Below are 12,326 nucleotides of genomic sequence, written 5' to 3'. Positions count from 1 at the left end.
AGCTCTCAGAAAATGTCATATCTCAGCTTGAATTGAAAACTCGAATCCGTGAAGTGAACGAGACCAAAGATTATCCTTGTTTTAGTGATCTTGTAGTAACTTAGTACTTCTTAAGACATTCAAAACCTAGTAATTTTATTCTTTCTGATTTATTATTTTGCATTCAGTTAAGAAACTATGGCTGCAAATTTTATATGAAATTAATTTGGCAATTGTTTGAAGAGAGAGTTGATGAGACTCATGTTGCGACAAAATCCTATGTATGAAAATAGCTCTACGCAAGGGCACGCAATCGCACAAGTAATACAGTAATGAGTAAAAGTATCGTCTCCACAGGGACTGAGTTAATAAGGAATTGATTACAACAACCACATTTTGCTATAGGATTGTTGTAGCAAAGTTCATCCAATCAACCTAAAATTCTGCATATTCATCTTCCGACAGATCTGTGCTTATAGTTCCTTAAACCAAAACCAACATATTCCTATGCACTTTAGTTTACCAAACCTGAAGTTAAGCACCAATTTTAATAGATTGTACAAGACAATAATATATTCATATACTATTCCCTTATATTATCCAAGCTAGATCTAACTAAACTAACCTTTCCAGAATTAGTTAAGTTTATATTTTCCACTAAATGATGACCTGTCACTTAACAGAAATTGGACAATATTATACTTGAATAAACAGGATGAAGATTACGCAAGCAATTAGAATAACAAATAAATCTTCATTGTAACTTTGGTTCCATCAATAATCCTAGCTAAAGAATTTAGCTCATGTTTAAGTCAACAAAATCAGAAATAATAACAATAAACAGCTCCATTCGTTCACAGAGAGCAAATACAGAAAGAGGAAGAAAATGGCTAAGCTAAAATCTGAGGCCAAAACATGTGTGTATCCGTGTTGTACTATCCCCTTCTAGCTCCAGAAACCAGCGCCCACAATTTCTCTTGTACTCTCTTCTTTTCTCTCCTCTCAGCTCGTACCAAGAATTTTGTGCGCCTCCCTCTCTGTCTCTGGCTGCCTGGTCAGTACTCTTCTTTTTCCTTTTATACTAAGGCAGGATGAGGTACCCTAATTACATGTGTCTGCTTCAGAGCCAAAACTGATGGTCCCCGCTTTAGTGCTCTTACAGCTGTCCTCTCATGTCAGAGTCGGCAATTTGGACCACTGCCAGCTGTACATGAAAACAAACTGCACCAGCTTGCACCTTTTGGTTGCATCTGCGTTGCTATAGCTTTGTTGCAGCAACGGGTTTGTTCCTGCCTTCACTTCCTTTACTGTGCTTTTCTTTCAAATTGCTTTTACCAACACTGCCCTGTTGTTTTCCTGCACTAATTACCCAAAGTCAACACACCTGTATTGAACATGAGGACTAAATCCATGTTATAACGAGATTGCTCCACAAATATCAATTTTCTATCAACTAAACAAAAACTAACAAATGTTATACAAAATACTAACACTAAGGCATTTTACCTTGAGAAAATAAACAACTACTAAGCCTAAAAGTATGCTAAATAACTCTATTTCATCGAGTCATCACACCCCCAAACTTAAGTCATTGCTCACCCTCGAGTACTGCCTAACAACACAAAACATAACAACATAAAATGACTCAATACACAAAACAGGAAATTGCTTTGGCTGCCAGACAAGTTGGTTCTCTATTCTCCAACAATGCCTCTACATTTCCAACTGAATTCCAATTAGCATTTCATTCAATCTCGGTTCAATCCGCTATCCGCCCACTCCACAAATAAAATTCTTCTATAGGTGCGTGTGTGAGACCATAGCTAATCATCCTTGAATCACCAAGATCACTCGATTCACGATCATTAAGCCTAGTTTATGATCTAATAAGCTGATTGCTTGACCCCCTCTCCTCTCAGCCCAGTTAACCAAACGTCTAAGGTTCCACTCATTCCACAAATTGTCTCTAAGGGCATTAGATAGGTGCATAAATATTCACTTCTCTCCTTTTTTTTTTTTTTTTTGAATTCCTCATGTCACTGCTACCTTTTTACGCGAATGCCAACATTGGTGATGAAGACACCCGGTTACTCAGCAACGTCACAAGTCAAAATTGCTCTAGCAAACTCATATCCCGCACCGCTGTTTGACACAAAAGTACACATGGAGCTCATGTTACTCCTGGTTACTAGGCAGCTCGAAATAGAGGAGTATCTTACGCATATGAGGTGTTTTTTTTTAAAAACTTATAACCCTAAGCATCAACCCTTTTCAATATCAAATCACCCTAAAACATTTGGCTCCCTAAAGTTTCGCTTCAAGGGTTTCGCACAATCAGTTCTATGATCCTAAGCTCTCACAATAACTCGAAATTTCCTAGGCTTTCCAACAGACGACTATGCTATAGTCTAACGTGCTAAGTTTCAAATTATCACATTCATGGAGCAACCGAACCACAGATATCACTAAGTTTTAACTCATACCAATTTATTACACAAGCTGAGACTTTCGACACATTGCACTTTTCATGGAATGTCCTCAAACCAACATAGCTGCAGCAAAACCAAAGCATTTATTCACACTTAACAAAACACAAAAACGAAACATTGTTGTTTTTTTTTAACAAGACTGAAACACCACCATAAAACAGAACCAAACAACAAACTAACATACTAACTCATACTGAACAAAAACCAGCACACAGATAACACAAAACCTGTCAACCACACACCCCCAAACTTAGAGGAAGCAGTGTCCTCACTGCTTAGGGAAATAATCACAGAACTACCTAAACAAACTAAACAGAAAAAAATGTAAAACTAAACATAGCAAAATTATAAAAGAAGGTTGATACTCCCTGGGGAGGGTAGGCAAGTTGCCTACCCTTGCATTCCTCCTTCAATCCTCTGGATCGTCTTCATCGTTTTCCTCGGTGGCAATTTGCTCTAATACTTCTTCAGGAAACTCAGGCAACGGGAAACTGGCTTGGTGAAGTTTTTCTGAAGTGACTTCTTCAAGGCGATGTCCCGTTGCCTTGCATAGGCCTAGTATTTTTGTTACTGCTTATGCATTTGCTGCAGCATTTTCAACGTTTGAAACTGCTGAATTTCCTGAAGAGTGATGCGCTATTCCAACATGCGGAGGGAGTGAACCATTCCCTCAGAGGCTTGACCCCTACTACTGGACTCGGCAGCCTATCCACTGGTGGTGGCCTGCGGCGCAGGGTCTTGCTCCTCATCATCGATGGCAGGCTGCTCAACTGGACGTGCGTCATCAAGTCGGACTTATGTCATCCGGGCTATAGTCCGAGTGGTTATAGCGCCTCGTGATGACAATCTCTCCTCAGTGGGAAACACCGGCACTCCATTGCTTAGACACAAACCCGAAATGAGGGCTGGAAACCACAAACTGCTGCCCGACTTACGCACACATGCGCAAAGCTCCTTGTGGATTATTTTCCCCACATTTGCCGGGCGGCATTGGATGATGGAATCCAGCAGCAACATGCAGTCTTTTGACACAGTGTCCATAGTCATTGATGGTAGCAAGCGGGTTTTTAGAAAATGGTACCAGATCTTGCCCTGCGGTGCGAGGCTACTTCTTGGAACTATCATGGCACCCTGTTTTGATATGCTCCGGGTGTGCCTTCGATACAGAGGTAATCAAGCATTGCGTCCAGCTGCGTCGCATCAGCAGTCGCTGCAAACTCAGAGTGCAAATCGACGGACCCCCCTAACCCATAAAAGCTGTTGATGGCGTCCGGGTCAACTGGGACCAGAACGCCACGCGCATACACCCGTTGCTGCCCCTCTTTGGTGAAATGGGCATAAAACTCTTTGAAAAGAGGAACAATGGCGGCCGGCGGGTGAGAGCAGAATTTTTTCCAATTAAGGGCACTAATCACTGAGGATATTGACTTGTCATACCCCATAGTGGGGGAGTCCGTCAACAAGAAACCCTTTTCAGGGCTAAAAGAGCGCTTGAAAATACACTTCTCGTACCTGGTTTCAGCCGCTAGTGAGAGAAATGTCCTATAATTGAGTTGCGGGTCCTTTGGCAACCGACCTACTATCTTGTTGACGGGTCTTTTTGTGTGCACCATTGTTAAATCAACAAATAGAGGTGCTGCTCGAGCAGAATGAAGCACGCCCCCAAACTTTAGATGCAAAACTGGTGCCCAAAGTCCACTTGGCTACTCTGAACAGCTGGGGCCCTCGAATTCGAGCAACTGTGAGGCTCAGAAAAGGTCGGTATGTAGGGTCGACGGTGTGGGAGAAATTAAAGCCAAGGAAGCACGAGGTGGGGTTGGGAGGTGGGGGCTGCTAGGGTTTCTTTTTTTTTTGTCGAAAAGGAAAGGGAAATACCAACACTGCCCTGTTGTTTTCCTGTATTGAACATGAGGACTAAATCCATGTTATAACGAGATTGCTCCAAAAATATCAACCTTCTATCAACTAAACAAAAACTAACAAATGTTATACAAAATACTAACACTAAGGCATTTTACCTTGAGAAAATAAACAACTACTAAGCCTAAAAGTATGCTAAATAACTCTATTTCATTGAGTTATCAACTCACCTTGAGAAATGAAAATGAAGTAAAGGCGTGGCCGTCGATGGTGGTCATTGAAGACAGAGTGAATGGAAGGAGATCAAGAACATGAAAACACTAAACAGAGATTTTTCAACTTGTCACTCGCGTGAATAAAAACGAGATTTTCAAAATTTGCGAAACATGAAAGTAATTGAAATACATAATGAGTAATTATATTTGCACCCATGAGATTTATTAATACATCCACCAAAATACCAAGCTATTCGTCAATGACGGCACCTCAACCCTTTGGTCTTGAAATCACTCAATGTCACTCGCGTGAAGTCCGCAATAAGGTGGATGTGAAATAGGTCTCAATCTCTCTTGACGCCTTTTGTTTCTCAATCCCAATCTCCCACCCAATTCCTCACCCTCGCAGTTCTCCATTTAACACCAACGGTAGATCAGAACCAAACTGTCTTCTGACGTTTTAAAACCCAACTCACGTACCACTTGAATCGGTGAACAACCTTCATTCTTCTTTTGCTGATACTCTCAGAGCTGTTTCTAGAAGCATAAAAGGAAATAAAAATAAAGCGGTCCCTTACCTTGTGACCTCTATTTCTATCCTGTAATAGAAGTTATAGAACTTTCCACAGAAAGTCCCTTACTTGTCTTTTGAAAGCCGACATCCTGGATTTTTTTTTTCCGTATGCTGGGGAAACTCCCTCAGCTTTGTTGGATGTGAAACGGGTCGAGGTTGCTAATAAACCCATCGATCCTTCTTCAATCAAATTCGCACACAACAAAACCATCTTTCTTCAATTCAAGCTCATCCACAACTAATCCATCTTTCAATTCAAGCTCATCCTTAACTAAGCCCTCAACAATCAACTGTTGCTCCTCTTTAGACCTTTTTCAAAAGTGCCCTCACTAAGCTCCATAAGATTACATTCAACTTCTGTTGGTAAATTAATAACATCGGACAAATCAAACACCGTCAATAAAGAAATTTCTTCTCAAATCTCTTTCTTCAATCCACTAAGAAATCTAATAATACGTTGAATCTCATGTTCACCAGTTCACCAATATCTCATACTTGGCGTTTGGAACTCATCACCATATTCTAATACCAATTGGTTTCCTTGCTCACAATTGCGGTTTTGTTAAAATAAATTTGGATCAAAGGGAGTTGGGAGAAATTGCTCACACAAAAGTTGTTTTATCATTGCCCAATTTTGTACAAAAGTAACGTAACATGAAAATATGGATAGAATTTTTAATTTTTTATTCACAAATAAAATGTCAAAAATGTAAATAAAAAACTTTTTATAAACACCAAGAATGTAGGATGTTCTAAAAGAGCTTATAAAAGCTAAAAACTTGATTAATGTGTCTATCTAAACAAGTCAAAAGCAGTTTTTGAACTAACGCCCCGTTCACTTCGCTAATTCGAGTTGAGATGTGACTTTATGTGAGAGCTTTTTACTGTAATAAAAAAGTTAAATGTGATTGTTTGTGAGAGCTTTTTACTATAGAAAAACTCAAATTTTAAACTCGAATCAGCGAAGTGAACGGGGCCTTAATAAACTAAAAGTTGCTTATTTTAAAATATTCCAAACTTGGCCTTAGATCGAGAATGAACAACTTATAACCAACAAAATATAAAGTGCAGAAATATACGTGGGAGCTTCTTTTTCCAAAGAGATTTTGGGAGAGCAACAATAAGTGTGCGTTTGGTTTGATGGGACGAGAATGACATCTGGTTCAACAAGCCACATGAATAACTTATTAAATGGAATTACTAATTCCACTAAAACAGTTGAATAACAATTAAGTGTAAAACCCATTGTAAATTACAATTACTCTCTCCCTAAAATAGCCCTTCCAATATAATAAATTTACTTTAATTACCTTATATTCACTATTCCAAATTCAAATTCAAATATTACTAGAACAGGATGCTTCATAAATCAACATAAACTGTGATTTAGCATTAAAATAAGATTTCGAGAAGATGATCATGTGATGTTAGAAATGACAATAACAGAAAACAAAGTCTATATGTGGTATTAGCTTATATTCCATCTCCAGGTCAACCACAGGCTACATGTTAAAGCATTAAAATAAAATAAAATTTTCTTGTTATGGGGTAAAACTAGATATTGCCTTTCAAATGAGATTCTTATCTGATGCATCTTTTTTCACCTAGGCTGATTGACAAGGCGGATATCAGGCGTAACCAATACCAAGTAGAGTTAGTTTCCACCGTTGACTGGAATCAAACTCTGCATATAGAAGTGACCATAGCAGTCTCCTGGTATCCTCCCATGAATAGGAAGGTTCCTAATGTTTTCGGTACCAAGGTTGTAAGACACTAGCTTTTCATCCGCAGTGCGAAAGAGAAGCTCATCACTCTTCCAAAATATTATCGGATCTTCAACCGCTGCAAAGGGGCCATGCCGTATAGTCAGATGTTTAGTCCAAGAAGGACCTTCAGCACCACTAAAGTCGCTATCTATAACCCAAAATTCAACATACTCCCAATCTAGATAAGGAAAGGAAAGTACGGCTAAAGATTCATTCCACACCATAAAATTTAGAGAAAGAGGGTCATCTTCCCATTGCAGATAATCTGGTAATGGAATGTAATGAAACTCATCAGTAGACATGTCAAAAGAAAGGATTGTATCCTCGTGCTCCCCTTGCATCCACCAAAAATAAACTCCTTTGCAGAACACTCCCAATTTCCAAAGGTTCCATCCAAAATGAGGCTCTATATTGACATTAATCTGTTTCCAACAATCAGAACCAAGAGTGTACACCTCGGCAATGCATTCCGACTTTGCAGAATCTAAAATCCTGCATTCCGACTTTGCAGAATCTAAAATCCTGACGAACTTATAATCATTAGCTTCGGAGTCGTATCCAAACCCAGCAGTTCTAGCTCTAAATCCATCAGGAAGTGGTCGTCTAGGAAGAAACTTGAAGTCTCTGATTGCTGGATTATAGAAGACAGTTGTTGTTGTGTCGTATGAAAAAGTTAGCGAAATGATGCCGTTGCAATGAGAAGCCGTCACAATTCCTGTATCCTCTCTTCCCCAAATATGTGATAAATTGAGATCCTCAACAACACAAGGAAACGAATCATCCTCATCCTCATTAGAGATGGTAATCAAAACACTTTGGAGAGTTGGAAAATCATCATAAGTCAAAAACAATGATGTGGAAGATGGGCTAATTTTCTTGTTAAAGTGGAGGTGGTTGTCCGCAAAACGATCTATCGCTGATGAGAGCGTACCACGATTTACAAACGCATTTGAAGCGTAACAGAGATTTAACAGGCAATCTTAACAAGATATTCTCCACTATCTCTTCTGGCATATGATGACAATTTCTCCCCATTTCTTCTACTTTCTACACAAAACAATTACCAAATTTCTAGTTTCTTAGTTGCAAGGACAGAAGATGAAAACTCAATTAAAGTGACTATTACATACACAAACGAAAAATAATAAAACTTTGTAGAACATGAAAACTCGGAGATTTCATACACTGCGACCAATTTTTAATTCCTTGGGGTTACTACCGAACATGAAAACTCGACCATATAAATATAAATCTCTACAGAAACATAAGACAAGCAAAATCTAGTCTCCGATCCACTCATATTAAAATTCGTTTTCCATGGGATTAAAAGGGCATAGCTGCAAATTTCAAATGAAAAACTTGGTAATGCTTTTAAGAATGAGAGAGAGTTCACAAGAAGACTCGCCTTGAGAGATGAACTGAAGCAAAACAGAAGGAACGGGGTGGCTGCTAAGCCCATGGCCGTCAACGGTGGTGGTTGAAGCTAGAGTGAACTGAAGGAGAATTGGGAACAGAAAACCCTAAAGAGACAGGAGTCTTCATTCTGGAAAACCAAAATATCTGTTTTTTTTTTTTTTCTTAGGAAAAAAATATCTGCGTCTTTCCAACTCTTAAAAGTCTTTTTACTCTTAAAAAAAGTAAAAATAAAAAGAAAAAGGATATAGATGTATTATGTATATGATCGTTTTATTTAGGTTTATTAAAATAGGAAAACTGTTAATCACTATTTAATTTTGTCTACTATCCATGAGTTTAGTAGTTAATAATTAGGCCGTATTCATTTCCCTTGAAATTTAAAATTTAAGTTTTATTACAGTAAAAAACTCTAAGAAATAATCACAATCTAATTTTTTTATTACAGTAAAAAACTCTCATATAAAATCACATATAACTCGAATTAAAAACTTAAATCAACGAACTAAATAGACTCTTAATTAACTTAGCTATTATTGATTAATTTAACGATTTATCAATAACTAACTTAACGGTCTATAACTTAATTCGATAATTTTTAATTATTAATCAATATCTATTAGTAATTAACTTCCAATTAAAAAATTACAATTCTATTAATGATAAATCCTTTGTAAACTAATAGTGAACCATTCAATTAATCGTGAGTCATTTACTTATTGATTATTATAGAAAAACGACCCTTTTTTTAAAATAAAAAAAATTAGTTAGTTGTCTAAAAAAAAAAAAAGAAAAGCTCAGTCATTTTAAAAAGTGGTAAAAAAAATGACCATTTACTTAATTTTTACAAAAATGATAAAATAAAATTAAGCCTGAACTTAAACATTCAATTGGGGTATTTTATAAAATCTTTCATTTCTGCACGGTAAATGGCATGCAAACATCAATAATGCTCTGTTTATTTCATTGATTCGAATTTAGAATTTGAGTTTTACTATAGTAAAAAACTATCAGAAACAGTCACATTTAACTTTTTTACTATAATAAAAAACTCTTATATAAAGTCATATATTAACTGGAATTAAAAACTGACCCTAAAATATTCACTTATTGAAGAAGATCTTATGGTAAATTGCAAGCGTGCAAGCTGTATGAGGGTGACTCAATCACACATGGCGAGGAGGCGAACGGCGAAGGGGATCTCGTCGTGTCAAGGGTGGGGGCGAAATTTGGCTACTTGGTATGGTCACAAGTCCTTCACCACCTCTTTTGAACATCTTTAACCATCACAATCAAAATTAGGAAGCTTTTCTTCATCAAATTGATTAACTAGTTGGCTATGAGTAGTCTCCCAATCAAATTCACTCGTCGCATCGGTGTCGCATCGGTATCTTTCGAACGGTCCGGTTCATCATCTTCAGCCTCCAAATCAAATCATACTATGAAACGATGCTGCAGAAATTAATAAACATATACCGTTAAAACGCACAACAAACCATCTTTTTTTCTTTATTTTTTTTTTCCATTTTTTGCCTGCAGATGCAATATAGGAATAGAGACATTCAAACAGCGAAAAAGCAATAAATACTTTCTCCAAAATAATAAAGGGACACTAGTACCTCATACGATCAACCCCATTGCCTAGTGAAACAGTGATATAAGTTCAGTTCAAAGTTAAAACAAAATCAAACTTGTGCCCAAGTGAGAGTTACATTGAAGCCCCAAGTCACTTACCTGATAAATAACAGAATACTCGGCTTTTGAGCTGCATCTACATTCCAAATATGCCTCAAGTAATGCAATATCAGAGGAAAAGATAAATTCAACATTCAACAATACTAATAATGACAAAAACACTACGATATTTTCAACATATTAAGCATTCATGTCTTCAAAGTGGAGGGTTCACTTAAACCAAACAGAATATTAAAAAAAAAAAAAAAAAAACAGAATATTAAAAAAAAAGAAAAAAAAGAAAAAGGTCTAGAAGGGGAACACTATGCCACATCCATGTTCAAAGTTCTTTCACAACCAGCAATTATAGAAAACATAGGCTACATACTAAAAATTGCTTCTTTGAGGTAAAACTAGCGATTGTCTGGTTTAGGCTAATTGATAAGGTGGATACAAGGCTAATTAATGTTCAAGGGATAGATTAGGAATTATTCTCAAGTTCTGAAAAGCACAAATTAGAAAATTCTAGTTTCCAACAGATTATGGATTTGGCTGTGTGATAAAAGGGCAAGGCAAAAAATAAGGCGTCTGTTTATGATAAAATAATAAATTTATGATAAAAATGAAGCAACCACCTACAAGTCTACAACACAACAATGGTACTATAGAACTTTCTATGACGATATAAAACATCTACGTGCACTTTTTTTGGTTTCACTAGTTTTAGCATTCTGTCAACTCTAAATAAGAAATGGACATTATAATAAAGCCTAAAAAAAATGCTTACGGGCACAGCTAGCATTAAACTCATCACTAATAGAAGGTAAGCCCCACTTGTGGGGCCCCGTGAAACCTGCTATTAGTGGGTGGTAGCATTGTTCAAAACTAAGAGGCATTGCTTAACCTCCTCTCTTTACATCTCTTCTGGTCACCAACCATGGACTCGAAAACATCCAAGAGATCATCCAAGCCCTCATGATTCTCGTCCCCTAATTCCTTAAGTGCATATACAATGCTCTCAATGCTGGACAAACATCCAGCTTTTGGCTGCATCCTCACTCCGCTATACAAGCTCACCTTGTCTAGTTCTAACTTCAAGTGTGGCAAAAGTTTCAACCACGGGTTTTCGGCATACATTCTCTTCGCCTTTGCCCACGTTCCATCCAGAACAATCAAATTCGTCACGTCGAGAGCAATAGCTTTGAGTCTGTCAACACCAACCGCTTGTTTGCTTGGAAACAAGAGTATGGAGCCAGGAGGAACCGCAATCTCAAATTCCATGTACTCTTCCAACTCTAAGCTCCCTTCCCGTTGCCGCTTTTGCAACTTTTGCACAACATATCCTTTCGCCAAAGCATCTCGGGCAGCTTGAGATTCTAAAATTTCATCAAAATTCGACTTCCCGTGATGGTTTTGCAGCATCCAAATGTGAGAAAGACAGCTAACTACACCTTTTTTGCCAATTGTAGCAGTGATCACGGGTCCTTCATCATAAACCAAATTAGTAATCTTTTCTTCATCAGGTTGTTTAACTGGTTGCTTATCAGAAGTCTCAAAACCAAAATCATCCTTTGCACCAACACCCTCTTGAATTCTTCCCAAGCCCGATTTTTTCTCGAAATACAAACTTTCAACATGATTTTTTGTATTCTTAGAATCACGGATATCACTCTCTAAACCACTTTTCCCATTAGCACCAATAAAATCAAAGCTCTTCTCTTTCAGGCATTTTGCAAACACCTGGTGTGCTAAATCACCCACATCTTCAAAAACTTCGTCAAACTCATTCTCTTTTGAACCACAAAAAGAACCCATTTCAGAATTACGCTCCATCAATCGGATAACGAACTGGGCTTCGAAATTCACGTCAGAAACAGTTGCCAAATTGACGTTTTTTAGCCCTAATCTCGCAATCCTAGCGGAATTAAGAGGGTGTTTTTCCTCTAGACTGTGTTGAAGAATGGTGACACTTACAGAGTTGTCGAGCTCTCTGGTCTTGATCCGAGCGCAGAGGCAGAGCCATGCCGGTTTGGCGCACGTTGGGCAAGTGGGTCTCTTGGAGTTGGCGCGAATCTCCGCCATTTTTAGGGCTTGGGGAAAAAACGATAATGGCCTTTTGAGGACTGAGCAGAAACGGCTGTTCTGAGCCGGTGGACGGATTCTTGTCGCCAACATTTACCTGCTAGATTTTTTTTTTTTTTTTTTTTGAAAAAGTAATATTCTATTTTCATTTTTCAACAAGGTAAAAATAAAAAGATATCAACTTTATTCTTTATTTGAAAATTTTGAAAATGCAGACTAAGAAGCTTAAGTAAGATACCGGCTCTCTGAAATTTATTACTAAACATGAGAGAAT

General features: G+C 37.7%; 2 protein-coding genes across 2 annotated transcripts; both read right to left on the bottom strand.

The window, feature by feature from the left end:
* Positions 1-6,530: 6,530 nt before the first annotated feature.
* LOC21400809 (F-box/kelch-repeat protein At3g06240) lies at positions 6,531-8,453 on the bottom strand. Its single transcript, XM_024162827.1, is given in 3 exon segments — positions 6,531-7,794; positions 7,796-7,930; positions 8,289-8,453. Coding segments are annotated over 3 exon segments (1,212 nt in total). The 5' UTR covers positions 8,343-8,453; the 3' UTR covers positions 6,531-6,771.
* On the bottom strand, positions 8,358-12,214 carry LOC21400808. Its single transcript, XM_024162826.1, has 3 exons — positions 10,758-12,214; positions 9,390-9,748; positions 8,358-8,403 (listed from the first exon to the last, which is right to left on the bottom strand). Exon 1 carries the CDS (start codon positions 12,143-12,145, stop codon positions 10,856-10,858), a length of 1,290 nt encoding a protein of 429 aa, XP_024018594.1. The 5' UTR covers positions 12,146-12,214; the 3' UTR covers positions 8,358-8,403; positions 9,390-9,748; positions 10,758-10,855.
* Positions 12,215-12,326: the final 112 nt, after the last annotated feature.

This window comes from Morus notabilis, unplaced genomic scaffold (genome assembly GCF_000414095.1).
Source record: "Morus notabilis unplaced genomic scaffold, ASM41409v2 Scaffold946, whole genome shotgun sequence".
Taxonomy (NCBI): Eukaryota; Viridiplantae; Streptophyta; class Magnoliopsida; order Rosales; family Moraceae; genus Morus; species Morus notabilis.
This window is presented reverse-complemented; position numbering and strand designations above follow the sequence as displayed.

Coding starts and splice junctions, on each gene's coding strand:
- LOC21400808 (XM_024162826.1), bottom strand. CDS start 12,145: ATGTTGGCGACAAGAATCCGTCCACCGGCTCAGAACAGCCGTTTCTGC.